This window comes from Nanorana parkeri, unplaced genomic scaffold (genome assembly GCF_000935625.1).
Source record: "Nanorana parkeri isolate BGI_ZX_2015 unplaced genomic scaffold, ASM93562v1 scaffold2557, whole genome shotgun sequence".
Taxonomy (NCBI): domain Eukaryota; kingdom Metazoa; phylum Chordata; class Amphibia; order Anura; family Dicroglossidae; genus Nanorana; species Nanorana parkeri.
In genome coordinates this window covers 29,391-40,268 of record NW_017308825.1, presented here as the reverse complement: position 1 = coordinate 40,268, position 10,878 = coordinate 29,391, and the positions used below count along the sequence as shown (strand labels likewise).

The 10,878-nt window shown below is 53.6% G+C and overlaps 1 protein-coding gene across 1 annotated transcript; it reads left to right on the top strand.

The window, feature by feature from the left end:
- Positions 1-282: 282 nt before the first annotated feature.
- PSMB6 (proteasome subunit beta 6) lies at positions 283-9,976 on the top strand. Its single transcript, XM_018573826.1, has 5 exons — positions 283-359; positions 5,247-5,378; positions 7,705-7,834; positions 7,914-8,058; positions 9,756-9,976. The coding sequence occupies exons 1-5, from the start codon at positions 301-303 to the stop codon at positions 9,881-9,883; spliced, it is 594 nt and encodes a 197-aa protein (XP_018429328.1). The 5' UTR covers positions 283-300; the 3' UTR covers positions 9,884-9,976.
- The last annotated feature ends 902 nt before the right edge of the window (positions 9,977-10,878 follow it).

Sequence of the window (10,878 nt, the reverse complement as noted above, 5' to 3'; positions counted from 1 at the left end):
TAAGGGACGTTCTTCCCACTGACCCCCAAATTAAGGGACGTTCTTCCCACTGACCACCAAAGTAAGGGACGTTCTTCCCACTGACCCCCCAACGTAAGGGACGTTCTTCCCACCGACCCCCCAACATAAGGCGATGTAGCCCCATTTCCCATTGTTCCCCAGAGTCCATAAAGGTTTCCCCTGCATTGTTGGGGTGCGTTCTGCCACCAAACTTTATACCACCAGAGATCTTCCAACACACAACTTTATTTGTTTCTTCTAAGGAGCCTTTTATTATGTTTCTCTCCGCAGACCACCATCATGGCAGTGGAGTTCGATGGCGGAGTGGTCATCGGTGCCGATTCACGGACAACAACCGGGTAGGTGTGGCATTGCCAGCGTGGCCAATGGGTAGATCTTCCTCATATATATGAGCTGACATGTGGAGCGTACAGGGAGTGCTCTGGCAGCAAGTCTTCCTGTGTTTGGGCCACATCGACTTTTTGTTTTCTGTCCCTGGAACCAGTTTTCTGCCTCTTTTACCATCTGCATAGAGCTTGAACTCAAACAACAAGCAGCCTGTTGCAGAGAATTTGGCATACACGGCAGTATAGCTTATCCCAGGAGTGGGCAATCTCCGGCCAGCCCGCTGTTGTGAAACTACAAGTCCCACGACGCATTGCAAGATTCTCACAGCCACCAGTATGGTTCCCAGAGGCATCATGGGTTTTGTAGTTTCTAGAGATGCACCATTTTTTCAGTACGAGTACCGATATTTTGCTGTTGGTTCTCGTCATTACCGGTGCTTCCGCTGGCATGGAGCCGGCTTCCCGGGCAATCAGGAAGCCGGGCAGTGGGTAATGACACGCCGCCTGGCTTCCTAATTTCCTGGGAAGCTGGCTCCATGTTTGGTTGGCTCAATGCTGGTTGGCCAGGAAACCGGCTTCCCGGGCAATCGGCTGTTGGGCTGGCTTCCCAGCCAATCGGCATGGAGCCAGCTTCCCGGCCAATCGGGAAGCCGCGAGGCGGGTCATGGCTCGGCTTCCTGTTTGCCCGGGAAGCCGTCTCCATGCTCCCCCTACGGCACTGCCAGTCAGAGGAAATCTTCCTCTTATTTGGAAGTTCCGTTATCGGAGCATTTGGGTGAGTACGAGTACTTGTCCAAATACTCGGTGTCGGCACTGATACTAGTATCGGAATCGGTGCACCCCCTAGTAGTTTCACCACAGCTGGAGTGCCGCAAACCTGTGAATTCACTAAACAAGGAACTTGTCCACTTCATGGCGGGCTATACACTGCCAGGACATGCCACTAGTTTAAGGCAGCCCTGTCATTGGAGGGGGGGGGCTTTGCTTGTTTTAAGATGACCTGTCAGTACAATGCAAGTTCCGCTGACACTGTATGAGCCCCTCCCCCTTCATAGATCACCTTCTGTTAGTACTTAAAGTGAGCTCGCATGCTACTGCAGTCCCCGTCCATCCAGAGCATCTTTGGGGCCCCACAAACCATTTGCTCACTCCTCAAACAACCCATCACCAGGCCGGTCCTTGTCACGTGCGGTTCTCTACTTAGGCAAGTACAGACTGGGGAGAGTGTATTTCAATATGCGATTCCCGGGTCTGTGTGAGCTCTTGTATGGATGGGGACTAATGACGGGGCAAATGCTGCCGCTGAATACTGGCACATGGCACACACTGCTCCCGTTTTCCTCTATAGAAGGGCTGGCCAAACTCTGTTCCTCCAGCTGTGGGTGAAACTACAAATCCCATGATGCATCTCTCTCCGGGAGTCATGTCTGTGGCTGGTGAGAATATTGCAATGCCTCATGGGATTTGTAGTTCCACCACAGCTGGAGGGGCCAGACTTCTCCCATCTCTGCTCTATAGCGTTCCCTGTCCCTTTCGGCTCCCCACATCGCAGACGGCCACACTTGGCCGGGAGGACCAGAGCACACAGACCGCCCATGGGCTCCTCCAGAGATCCTCGCTGTTATAATATTGTTCCTGGAGTGTATAAAGAGTGTCTGAGACCTTCTAGAATTGTGTTGCTCCTCGACAAATGTCGGTGCCTGTGGCAGATTCTTGTACCTGTTGGGAACGGTTACATGAACTTGTCGCTTGGAGGCATGGCGGGGGCCCGCGGTGAGGCGGGAATGTTCATACTGGGCGGTTCGTCCTTCGTAATGCTGAACCTGATGAAATCACAGGTTCGGCGTTGCTGAGCTCCCTGCCCTGACACGGATAGGCGTTGCTGAGTTCCCTGCCCTGACACGATAGGCGTTGCTGAGTTCCCTGCCCTGACACGATAGGCGTTGCTGAGTTCCCTGCCCTGACACGATAGGCGTTGCTGAGTTCCCTGCCCTGACACGATAGGCGTTGCTGAGTTCCCTGCCCTGACACGATAGGCGTTGCTGAGTTCCCTGCCCTGACACGATAGGCGTTGCTGAGTTCCCTGCCCTGACACGATAGGCGTTGCTGAGTTCCCTGCCCTGACACGATAGGCGTTGCTGAGTTCCCTGCCCTGACACGATAGGCGTTGCTGAGTTCCCTGCCCTGACACGATAGGCGTTGCTGAGTTCCCTGCCCTGACACGATAGGCGTTGCTGAGTTCCCTGCCCTGACACGATAGGCGTTGCTGAGTTCCCTGCCCTGACACGATAGGCGTTGCTGAGTTCCCTGCCCTGACACGATAGGCGTTGCTGAGTTCCCTGCCCTGACACGATAGGCGTTGCTGAGTTCCCTGCCCTGACACGATAGGCGTTGCTGAGTTCCCTGCCCTGACACGATAGGCGTTGCTGAGTTCCCTGCCCTGACACGATAGGCGTTGCTGAGTTCCCTGCCCTGACACGATAGGCGTTGCTGAGTTCCCTGCCCTGACACGATAGGCGTTGCTGAGTTCCCTGCCCTGACACGATAGGCGTTGCTGAGTTCCCTGCCCTGACACGATAGGCGTTGCTGAGTTCCCTGCCCTGACACGATAGGCGTTGCTGAGTTCCCTGCCCTGACACGATAGGCGTTGCTGAGTTCCCTGCCCTGACACGATAGGCGTTGCTGAGTTCCCTGCCCTGACACGATAGGCGTTGCTGAGTTCCCTGCCCTGACACGATAGGCGTTGCTGAGTTCCCTGCCCTGACACGATAGGCGTTGCTGAGTTCCCTGCCCTGACACGATAGGCGTTGCTGAGTTCCCTGCCCTGACACGATAGGCGTTGCTGAGTTCCCTGCCCTGACACGATAGGCGTTGCTGAGTTCCCTGCCCTGACACGATAGGCGTTGCTGAGTTCCCTGCCCTGACACGATAGGCGTTGCTGAGTTCCCTGCCCTGACACGATAGGCGTTGCTGAGTTCCCTGCCCTGACACGATAGGCGTTGCTGAGTTCCCTGCCCTGACACGATAGGCGTTGCTGAGTTCCCTGCCCTGACACGATAGGCGTTGCTGAGTTCCCTGCCCTGACACGATAGGCGTTGCTGAGTTCCCTGCCCTGACACGATAGGCGTTGCTGAGTTCCCTGCCCTGACACGATAGGCGTTGCTGAGTTCCCTGCCCTGACACGATAGGCGTTGCTGAGTTCCCTGCCCTGACACGATAGGCGTTGCTGAGTTCCCTGCCCTGACACGATAGGCGTTGCTGAGTTCCCTGCCCTGACACGATAGGCGTTGCTGAGTTCCCTGCCCTGACACGATAGGCGTTGCTGAGTTCCCTGCCCTGACACGATAGGCGTTGCTGAGTTCCCTGCCCTGACACGATAGGCGTTGCTGAGTTCCCTGCCCTGACACGATAGGCGTTGCTGAGTTCCCTGCCCTGACACGATAGGCGTTGCTGAGTTCCCTGCCCTGACACGATAGGCGTTGCTGAGTTCCCTGCCCTGACACGATAGGCGTTGCTGAGTTCCCTGCCCTGACACGATAGGCGTTGCTGAGTTCCCTGCCCTGACACGATAGGCGTTGCTGAGTTCCCTGCCCTGACACGATAGGCGTTGCTGAGTTCCCTGCCCTGACACGATAGGCGTTGCTGAGTTCCCTGCCCTGACACGATAGGCGTTGCTGAGTTCCCTGCCCTGACACGATAGGCGTTGCTGAGTTCCCTGCCCTGACACGATAGGCGTTGCTGAGTTCCCTGCCCTGACACGATAGGCGTTGCTGAGTTCCCTGCCCTGACACGATAGGCGTTGCTGAGTTCCCTGCCCTGACACGATAGGCGTTGCTGAGTTCCCTGCCCTGACACGATAGGCGTTGCTGAGTTCCCTGCCCTGACACGATAGGCGTTGCTGAGTTCCCTGCCCTGACACGATAGGCGTTGCTGAGTTCCCTGCCCTGACACGATAGGCGTTGCTGAGTTCCCTGCCCTGACACGATAGGCGTTGCTGAGTTCCCTGCCCTGACACGATAGGCGTTGCTGAGTTCCCTGCCCTGACACGATAGGCGTTGCTGAGTTCCCTGCCCTGACACGATAGGCGTTGCTGAGTTCCCTGCCCTGACACGATAGGCGTTGCTGAGTTCCCTGCCCTGACACGATAGGCGTTGCTGAGTTCCCTGCCCTGACACGATAGGCGTTGCTGAGTTCCCTGCCCTGACACGATAGGCGTTGCTGAGTTCCCTGCCCTGACACGATAGGCGTTGCTGAGTTCCCTGCCCTGACACGATAGGCGTTGCTGAGTTCCCTGCCCTGACACGATAGGCGTTGCTGAGTTCCCTGCCCTGACACGATAGGCGTTGCTGAGCTCCCTGCCCAGACACGGATAGGTGCAGCTGCCAAGGAGCTGAGCTTTTGGTTGGGCAGAGTCAGACAAGGCAATAGTTCCCCATCAGGTCCACCTTCCTCCTCATTGACAGCGGACAGCAGTGGGTGGATTCTATACCCGGTAGTGGGCTGTGGAGCTGCTATTGAATCTGCCCGCTGCCATCCACTGGTTGGTCCTGGTTAGCAGCCCTGGGGGGGTCCCCGGAATCTGCCCGCTGCCATCCACTGGTGGATTAGTGGTTAGCAGCCCCTGGGGGGTCCCCGGTTGGAATCCTGGCTAGGACACAGGTTCTCCCTGTGCTTGTGCGGGTTTCCTCCGGGTTCTCCAGTCTCCTTCTGCACTCCATAGACATGCTGGCAGGTTTGAGTTAGATTGTAAGCAGGGGCTGAGGTGAATGTATAGCATGGGAAGCGCTCATGTCTTCATCCTCTATCTGCCCCGCTCCATAGGTATATACATGAGCTCCCGGCAGGGTTCATGTTTGTATCTGACCACTTAAAGAGCACCTGTCATTCTCTCTCTTGCAGTTCATACATCGCTAACAGGGTAACAGACAAGCTGACCCCGGTACACGATCACATCTTCTGTTGTCGCTCGGGCAGTGCTGCCGACACGCAAGCCATCGCAGATGCCGTCACCTACCAGCTCAATTTCCACAGGTGAGAATCCAGCACGGACTTCACTGTACTAACATATGTAATGACCTTATTGCCGGATATCATGGTAATGGACTTAATCGAACATATAAAAGATGAATATGCCGTACAAGTCATCCCATTGTAACCTCCGGCCAATTGTCCATCCAGAGCCGCTCAGTTATGACCAACAGGTTGTGGACACCTGACTACCGCTCTGCTATAAGCATTTTAGACATTTCAAAATGATGAGCATTAATATGGAGTAGCCCCCCCCTTGCCGGTTATAATGGCCTTCACTCTTGTAGGGGGGCTTTCATCAAGATCTTGGAGTGTTTCTGGGGGAATTTGGACCCATCCAGTGAAAAGAGCATTGGTGAGGCCAGGTTCTGATATTGGATCCGGCTTGCAGTCCTCCTTCCAATTCATACCAAAGGTGTTCAGTAGGGTTGAGGGTTTGGGTGAGAAGGACACTTGAGTTCCTCCATGCCAAGGAAGTATGTCCGTCCACCTAGGACACTAGCAATGTCTAAAGTGTCTTTGCATGTTGTGGGATTAACCGTCCGCTGAAAACACCTGCACACAATCGTCTACATAATGTTGGCCATATAGGTAGATGTGATGGTTTTGGTCTTTATTAGGGATGCACCGATACCGGTTTTACGGTATCAAGTATGAGTACCGATATATTTTTTCCGGTACTCGCCGATACCGAATACCAGAAGCCAGGCGGCATGTAAAGTCTCGCTTCCCGATTAGCAGGGAAGCTGTCTCCATGCTCCCTCATCACCAGGTGACGAGGGAGCATGGAGCCGGCTTTCTGACCAATCCGGAAGCCGTGGGGGTGGGTAATGACTCGCCGCTTGGCTTCCTGATTGGCCAGCTTCTTGACCCATCGGAAAGCCAGGCGGCGAGTCATAATACGGCGCTCAGCTTCTTGATTGGCCGGGAAGCCGGCTCCCTCGTCACTTCGCGAAGAGGGAGCATGAAGACGGCTTTCTGACCAATCCGGAAGCCTGGGGGGTGGGTTATGACTCGCCGTCCTGCTTCCTGACTTTACACCCTGCCCGGCTTCCTGATTGGCCGGGAAGCCGGCTCCATGCTCCCTCCTCCCTCTTCACCAAGTGACGAGGGAGCGTGGAGCCGGCTTCCCGGCCAATCAGGAAGTTGGGCGCCATATTATGACTCGCTGCCTGGCTTCCTGATACCGGAAGTTTGGGTATCGGGCTAGGCATCGGAGCATTTGGGCGAGTACCAGTACTCGCCCAAATACTCGGTATCAGCACCGATATCAGTATCGGTGCATCACTAGTGGATACCTTGCTTAAATTAGTGAACTGATGCATGTTTAGAAGCTGTGTTCCTACTGAGAGGTATCCTTTAAAGTAAAAATATAGCACACATTTACCTTCAAGGTAATGTTTGTTGTAACGTCCATTGAGGGACACAGGAATTTAGACCCTGTCCGGTTATACCGCCAGACACGGGAGAATTGGACACGGGCAAAGAGTAAAATTGTAGGGCAGCCCAGGATAACCTCTCCTGATATCAGCATGCCTCCGTTTGTAGCAAGCAATGTAAAAAACATGATCATAGAGACAAAGGGATGGGAACTGTGTCCCCCAATGAACTCAAACAGCAACCCCATGAAAATATTAGCGACCAGTCTGCAGCCCAAGAGCCACCTGTGGGACCAACATCCGAGTTTAACAGCTGATGGGGCCGGGCCCACTACCACCTAGGGGACCCTGCCAACATGACCAGAGGGAGGATATGGAGAATCAATCTGATGCTCAAGACTAACATGTAAACTTTCCAGAAGGGAATGATGTAATATGAATGGGAAACCTGGAGCAAGCGAGAAGGTGATCAAGAAGAATCCATGGAGCAAAAAGCAAATCCCCAAAATAATTTTAAAGACACAAGGCCATCAAAAGTTAGTTTTCTCAACAGAGCCAAAGAAAGGACATCCATCCTTCTAGGACACGAGCAAAAAAAAAAAGGTGTGCTGGGTAGAGGAGGGATTCACCTGGGCTTGCCTACAGGATTTTTTGTACGCCAGTGTGTCATCCTCCTGTGGGCGGCAGAATAACCCGACAGTATCTAAATTCCTGTGTCCCGCCATAGATGAAAGACTCCATCGGCGAGATCTCTGCATTTCCCATACCTGCCCTGACCTATACAGAGGGAGTCACGCTCTCCTTTATAGACCTTCAGGTGATTCCAAGTCCAGGCAGAGGGATGCGTACAAAGATATATGTGATTGATTTATGTACCGTATTTAAAAACATAATTTTGAAGAAGACGGATGCCGGCGATATTGATAAAGGCCCTTTCCTGTCCCCCATAGCATTGAGCTCGGCGCTCCACCCCTCGTACACACTGCGGCCAGTCTCTTCAAGGACATGTGCTACAGGTACCGCGAGGAATTGATGGCCGGGATCATCGTAGCCGGATGGGATGCGAGAAAAGGTGGACAGGTGAGAAGACAAACAACCAGAAACACCCAACAGCCATCGCGTTCCACCACCCTGATCATATATGTTATGTATTCTACAGGTTTACACTGTGCCCATGGGAGGCATGATGGTCCACCAGCCATTCTCTATAGGAGGATCCGGGAGTTCATATATCTATGGATTTGTGGACTCCACATACAGGACGGGAATGACCAAGGAGGAGTGCGTGAAATTCACAGCCAATGGTGAGTTCATGACGCTGAGATACAAGTCTGTGAGTGACACAGAAGGGGGCTATGAGTCTGTCCTCCTCCTGCAGGGCGATACAGACAGAAGGGAACTATGAGTCTGTCCTCCTCCTGCAGGGCGATACAGACAGAAGGGAACTATGAGTCTGTCCTCCTCCTGCAGGGCGATACAGACAGAAGGGAACTATGAGTCTGTCCTCCTCCTGCAGGGCGATACAGACAGAAGGGAACTATGAGTCTGTCCTCCTCCTGCAGGGCGATACAGACAGAAGGGAACTATGAGTCTGTCCTCCTCCTGCAGGGCGATACAGACAGAAGGGAACTATGAGTCTGTCCTCCTCCTGCAGGGCGATACAGACAGAAGGGAACTATGAGTCTGTCCTCCTCCTGCAGGGCGATACAGACAGAAGGGAACTATGAGTCTGTCCTCCTCCTGCAGGGCGATACAGACAGAAGGGAACTATGAGTCTGTCCTCCTCCTGCAGGGCGATACAGACAGAAGGGAACTATGAGTCTGTCCTCCTCCTGCAGGGCGATACAGACAGAAGGGAACTATGAGTCTGTCCTCCTCCTGCAGGGCGATACAGACAGAAGGGAACTATGAGTCTGTCCTCCTCCTGCAGGGCGATACAGACAGAAGGGAACTATGAGTCTGTCCTCCTCCTGCAGGGCGATACAGACAGAAGGGAACTATGAGTCTGTCCTCCTCCTGCAGGGCGATACAGACAGAAGGGAACTATGAGTCTGTCCTCCTCCTGCAGGGCGATACAGACAGAAGGGAACTATGAGTCTGTCCTCCTCCTGCAGGGCGATACAGACAGAAGGGAACTATGAGTCTGTCCTCCTCCTGCAGGGCGATACAGACAGAAGGGAACTATGAGTCTGTCCTCCTCCTGCAGGGCGATACAGACAGAAGGGAACTATGAGTCTGTCCTCCTCCTGCAGGGCGATACAGACAGAAGGGAACTATGAGTCTGTCCTCCTCCTGCAGGGCGATACAGACAGAAGGGAACTATGAGTCTGTCCTCCTCCTGCAGGGCGATACAGACAGAAGGGAACTATGAGTCTGTCCTCCTCCTGCAGGGCGATACAGACAGAAGGGAACTATGAGTCTGTCCTCCTCCTGCAGGGCGATACAGACAGAAGGGAACTATGAGTCTGTCCTCCTCCTGCAGGGCGATACAGACAGAAGGGAACTATGAGTCTGTCCTCCTCCTGCAGGGCGATACAGACAGAAGGGAACTATGAGTCTGTCCTCCTCCTGCAGGGCGATACAGACAGAAGGGAACTATGAGTCTGTCCTCCTCCTGCAGGGCGATACAGACAGAAGGGAACTATGAGTCTGTCCTCCTCCTGCAGGGCGATACAGACAGAAGGGAACTATGAGTCTGTCCTCCTCCTGCAGGGCGATACAGACAGAAGGGAACTATGAGTCTGTCCTCCTCCTGCAGGGCGATACAGACAGAAGGGAACTATGAGTCTGTCCTCCTCCTGCAGGGCGATACAGACAGAAGGGAACTATGAGTCTGTCCTCCTCCTGCAGGGCGATACAGACAGAAGGGAACTATGAGTCTGTCCTCCTCCTGCAGGGCGATACAGACAGAAGGGAACTATGAGTCTGTCCTCCTCCTGCAGGGTGATACAGACAGAAGGGGGCTATTAGTTAATGTCTGTTTCTCTCTCTTCTCTGTTAGCTTTGGCGTTGGCTATGGAACGGGATGGGTCTAGCGGTGGAGTTATCCGTCTTGCCGCCATCACAGAGTCCGGGGTGGAGCGGCAGGTTATTCTGGGTAACGAGCTCCCCAAGTTTCCAGTATCGTAATATGAAGCCGGCGTCCTCTCTCCGTAGTCTGTTATCTCTTATGTTTTGTTACTACAACGATGTCAAACAATAAAAGGCGACTTGTCGACCTGACCGTACCGCTTCACTTCCTCCTGCGCAATGATGAGCAGCGTCTGTATTCAGATGGGGAGTTAGGACAGTGATGGGGAACCTTTCTGAGCCCCATTGCCCAAACTGGATCACTAAACCAACTTACTGTGGTAATGAGTGACGTGTTCCATTGGAGCGTGCTACTAAGATACACGTCACGGAGCCCACTGCAAGGAAACGGACTCTCTTGGAGTCAGTGGTGGAGCACCAGGGTCCATTTGCAGCTGCGACCGCTCAGACCCTGGTAGTTCTGCCACTGAAACCAACCTGTAAATCAACTAATCTCAGCAATATATTATATAGCAATGCAGAATACCGCCCACTATAGAGGATTACAAATCCCAGCAATACATTTAACAGCAATGCAAAATAATATAAGGCTGCATACTCTGCATTGCTCAGGGGTGGCGGCCTGATGTCTGCAGGGTCTCTGGAGGGCTGTGCATAGGGCCCCCACGTGCCATAGCTTCCCAACAACTGAGTACATCACATCTGGAGGCACACATGACATGGGAGCAGCACAAAGTACCTTCTTTATAGTGTTGGCACCATGAGATGTCGGAGGACTTCAGATTAGGGCAGGTCACACACTGTTTGGCCCCGTGGGCACCCTCGGCTGTCGGAATGCCCAGACAGTGACTGCAGCTGGTTGGTTGTGGTCTCCGTTCTGCCAACAATTTTTAACCAGCCACCTTGGACAAAAGTCATTTAGAAAATGGACTTCTGTTGAACAGAATGGTGCCAATTTGGGCCGAGTCGGTTGATATTGGAGCAGTGTATGGCCAATGCGGTGGGGACCATGTCAGTGTTTGTGGAAGGGGCAGCGTGAGGCGGGAAGTTGCTTTTGAGCGGCGTATACTAGAGGAAACCCATAACTCCTGAAG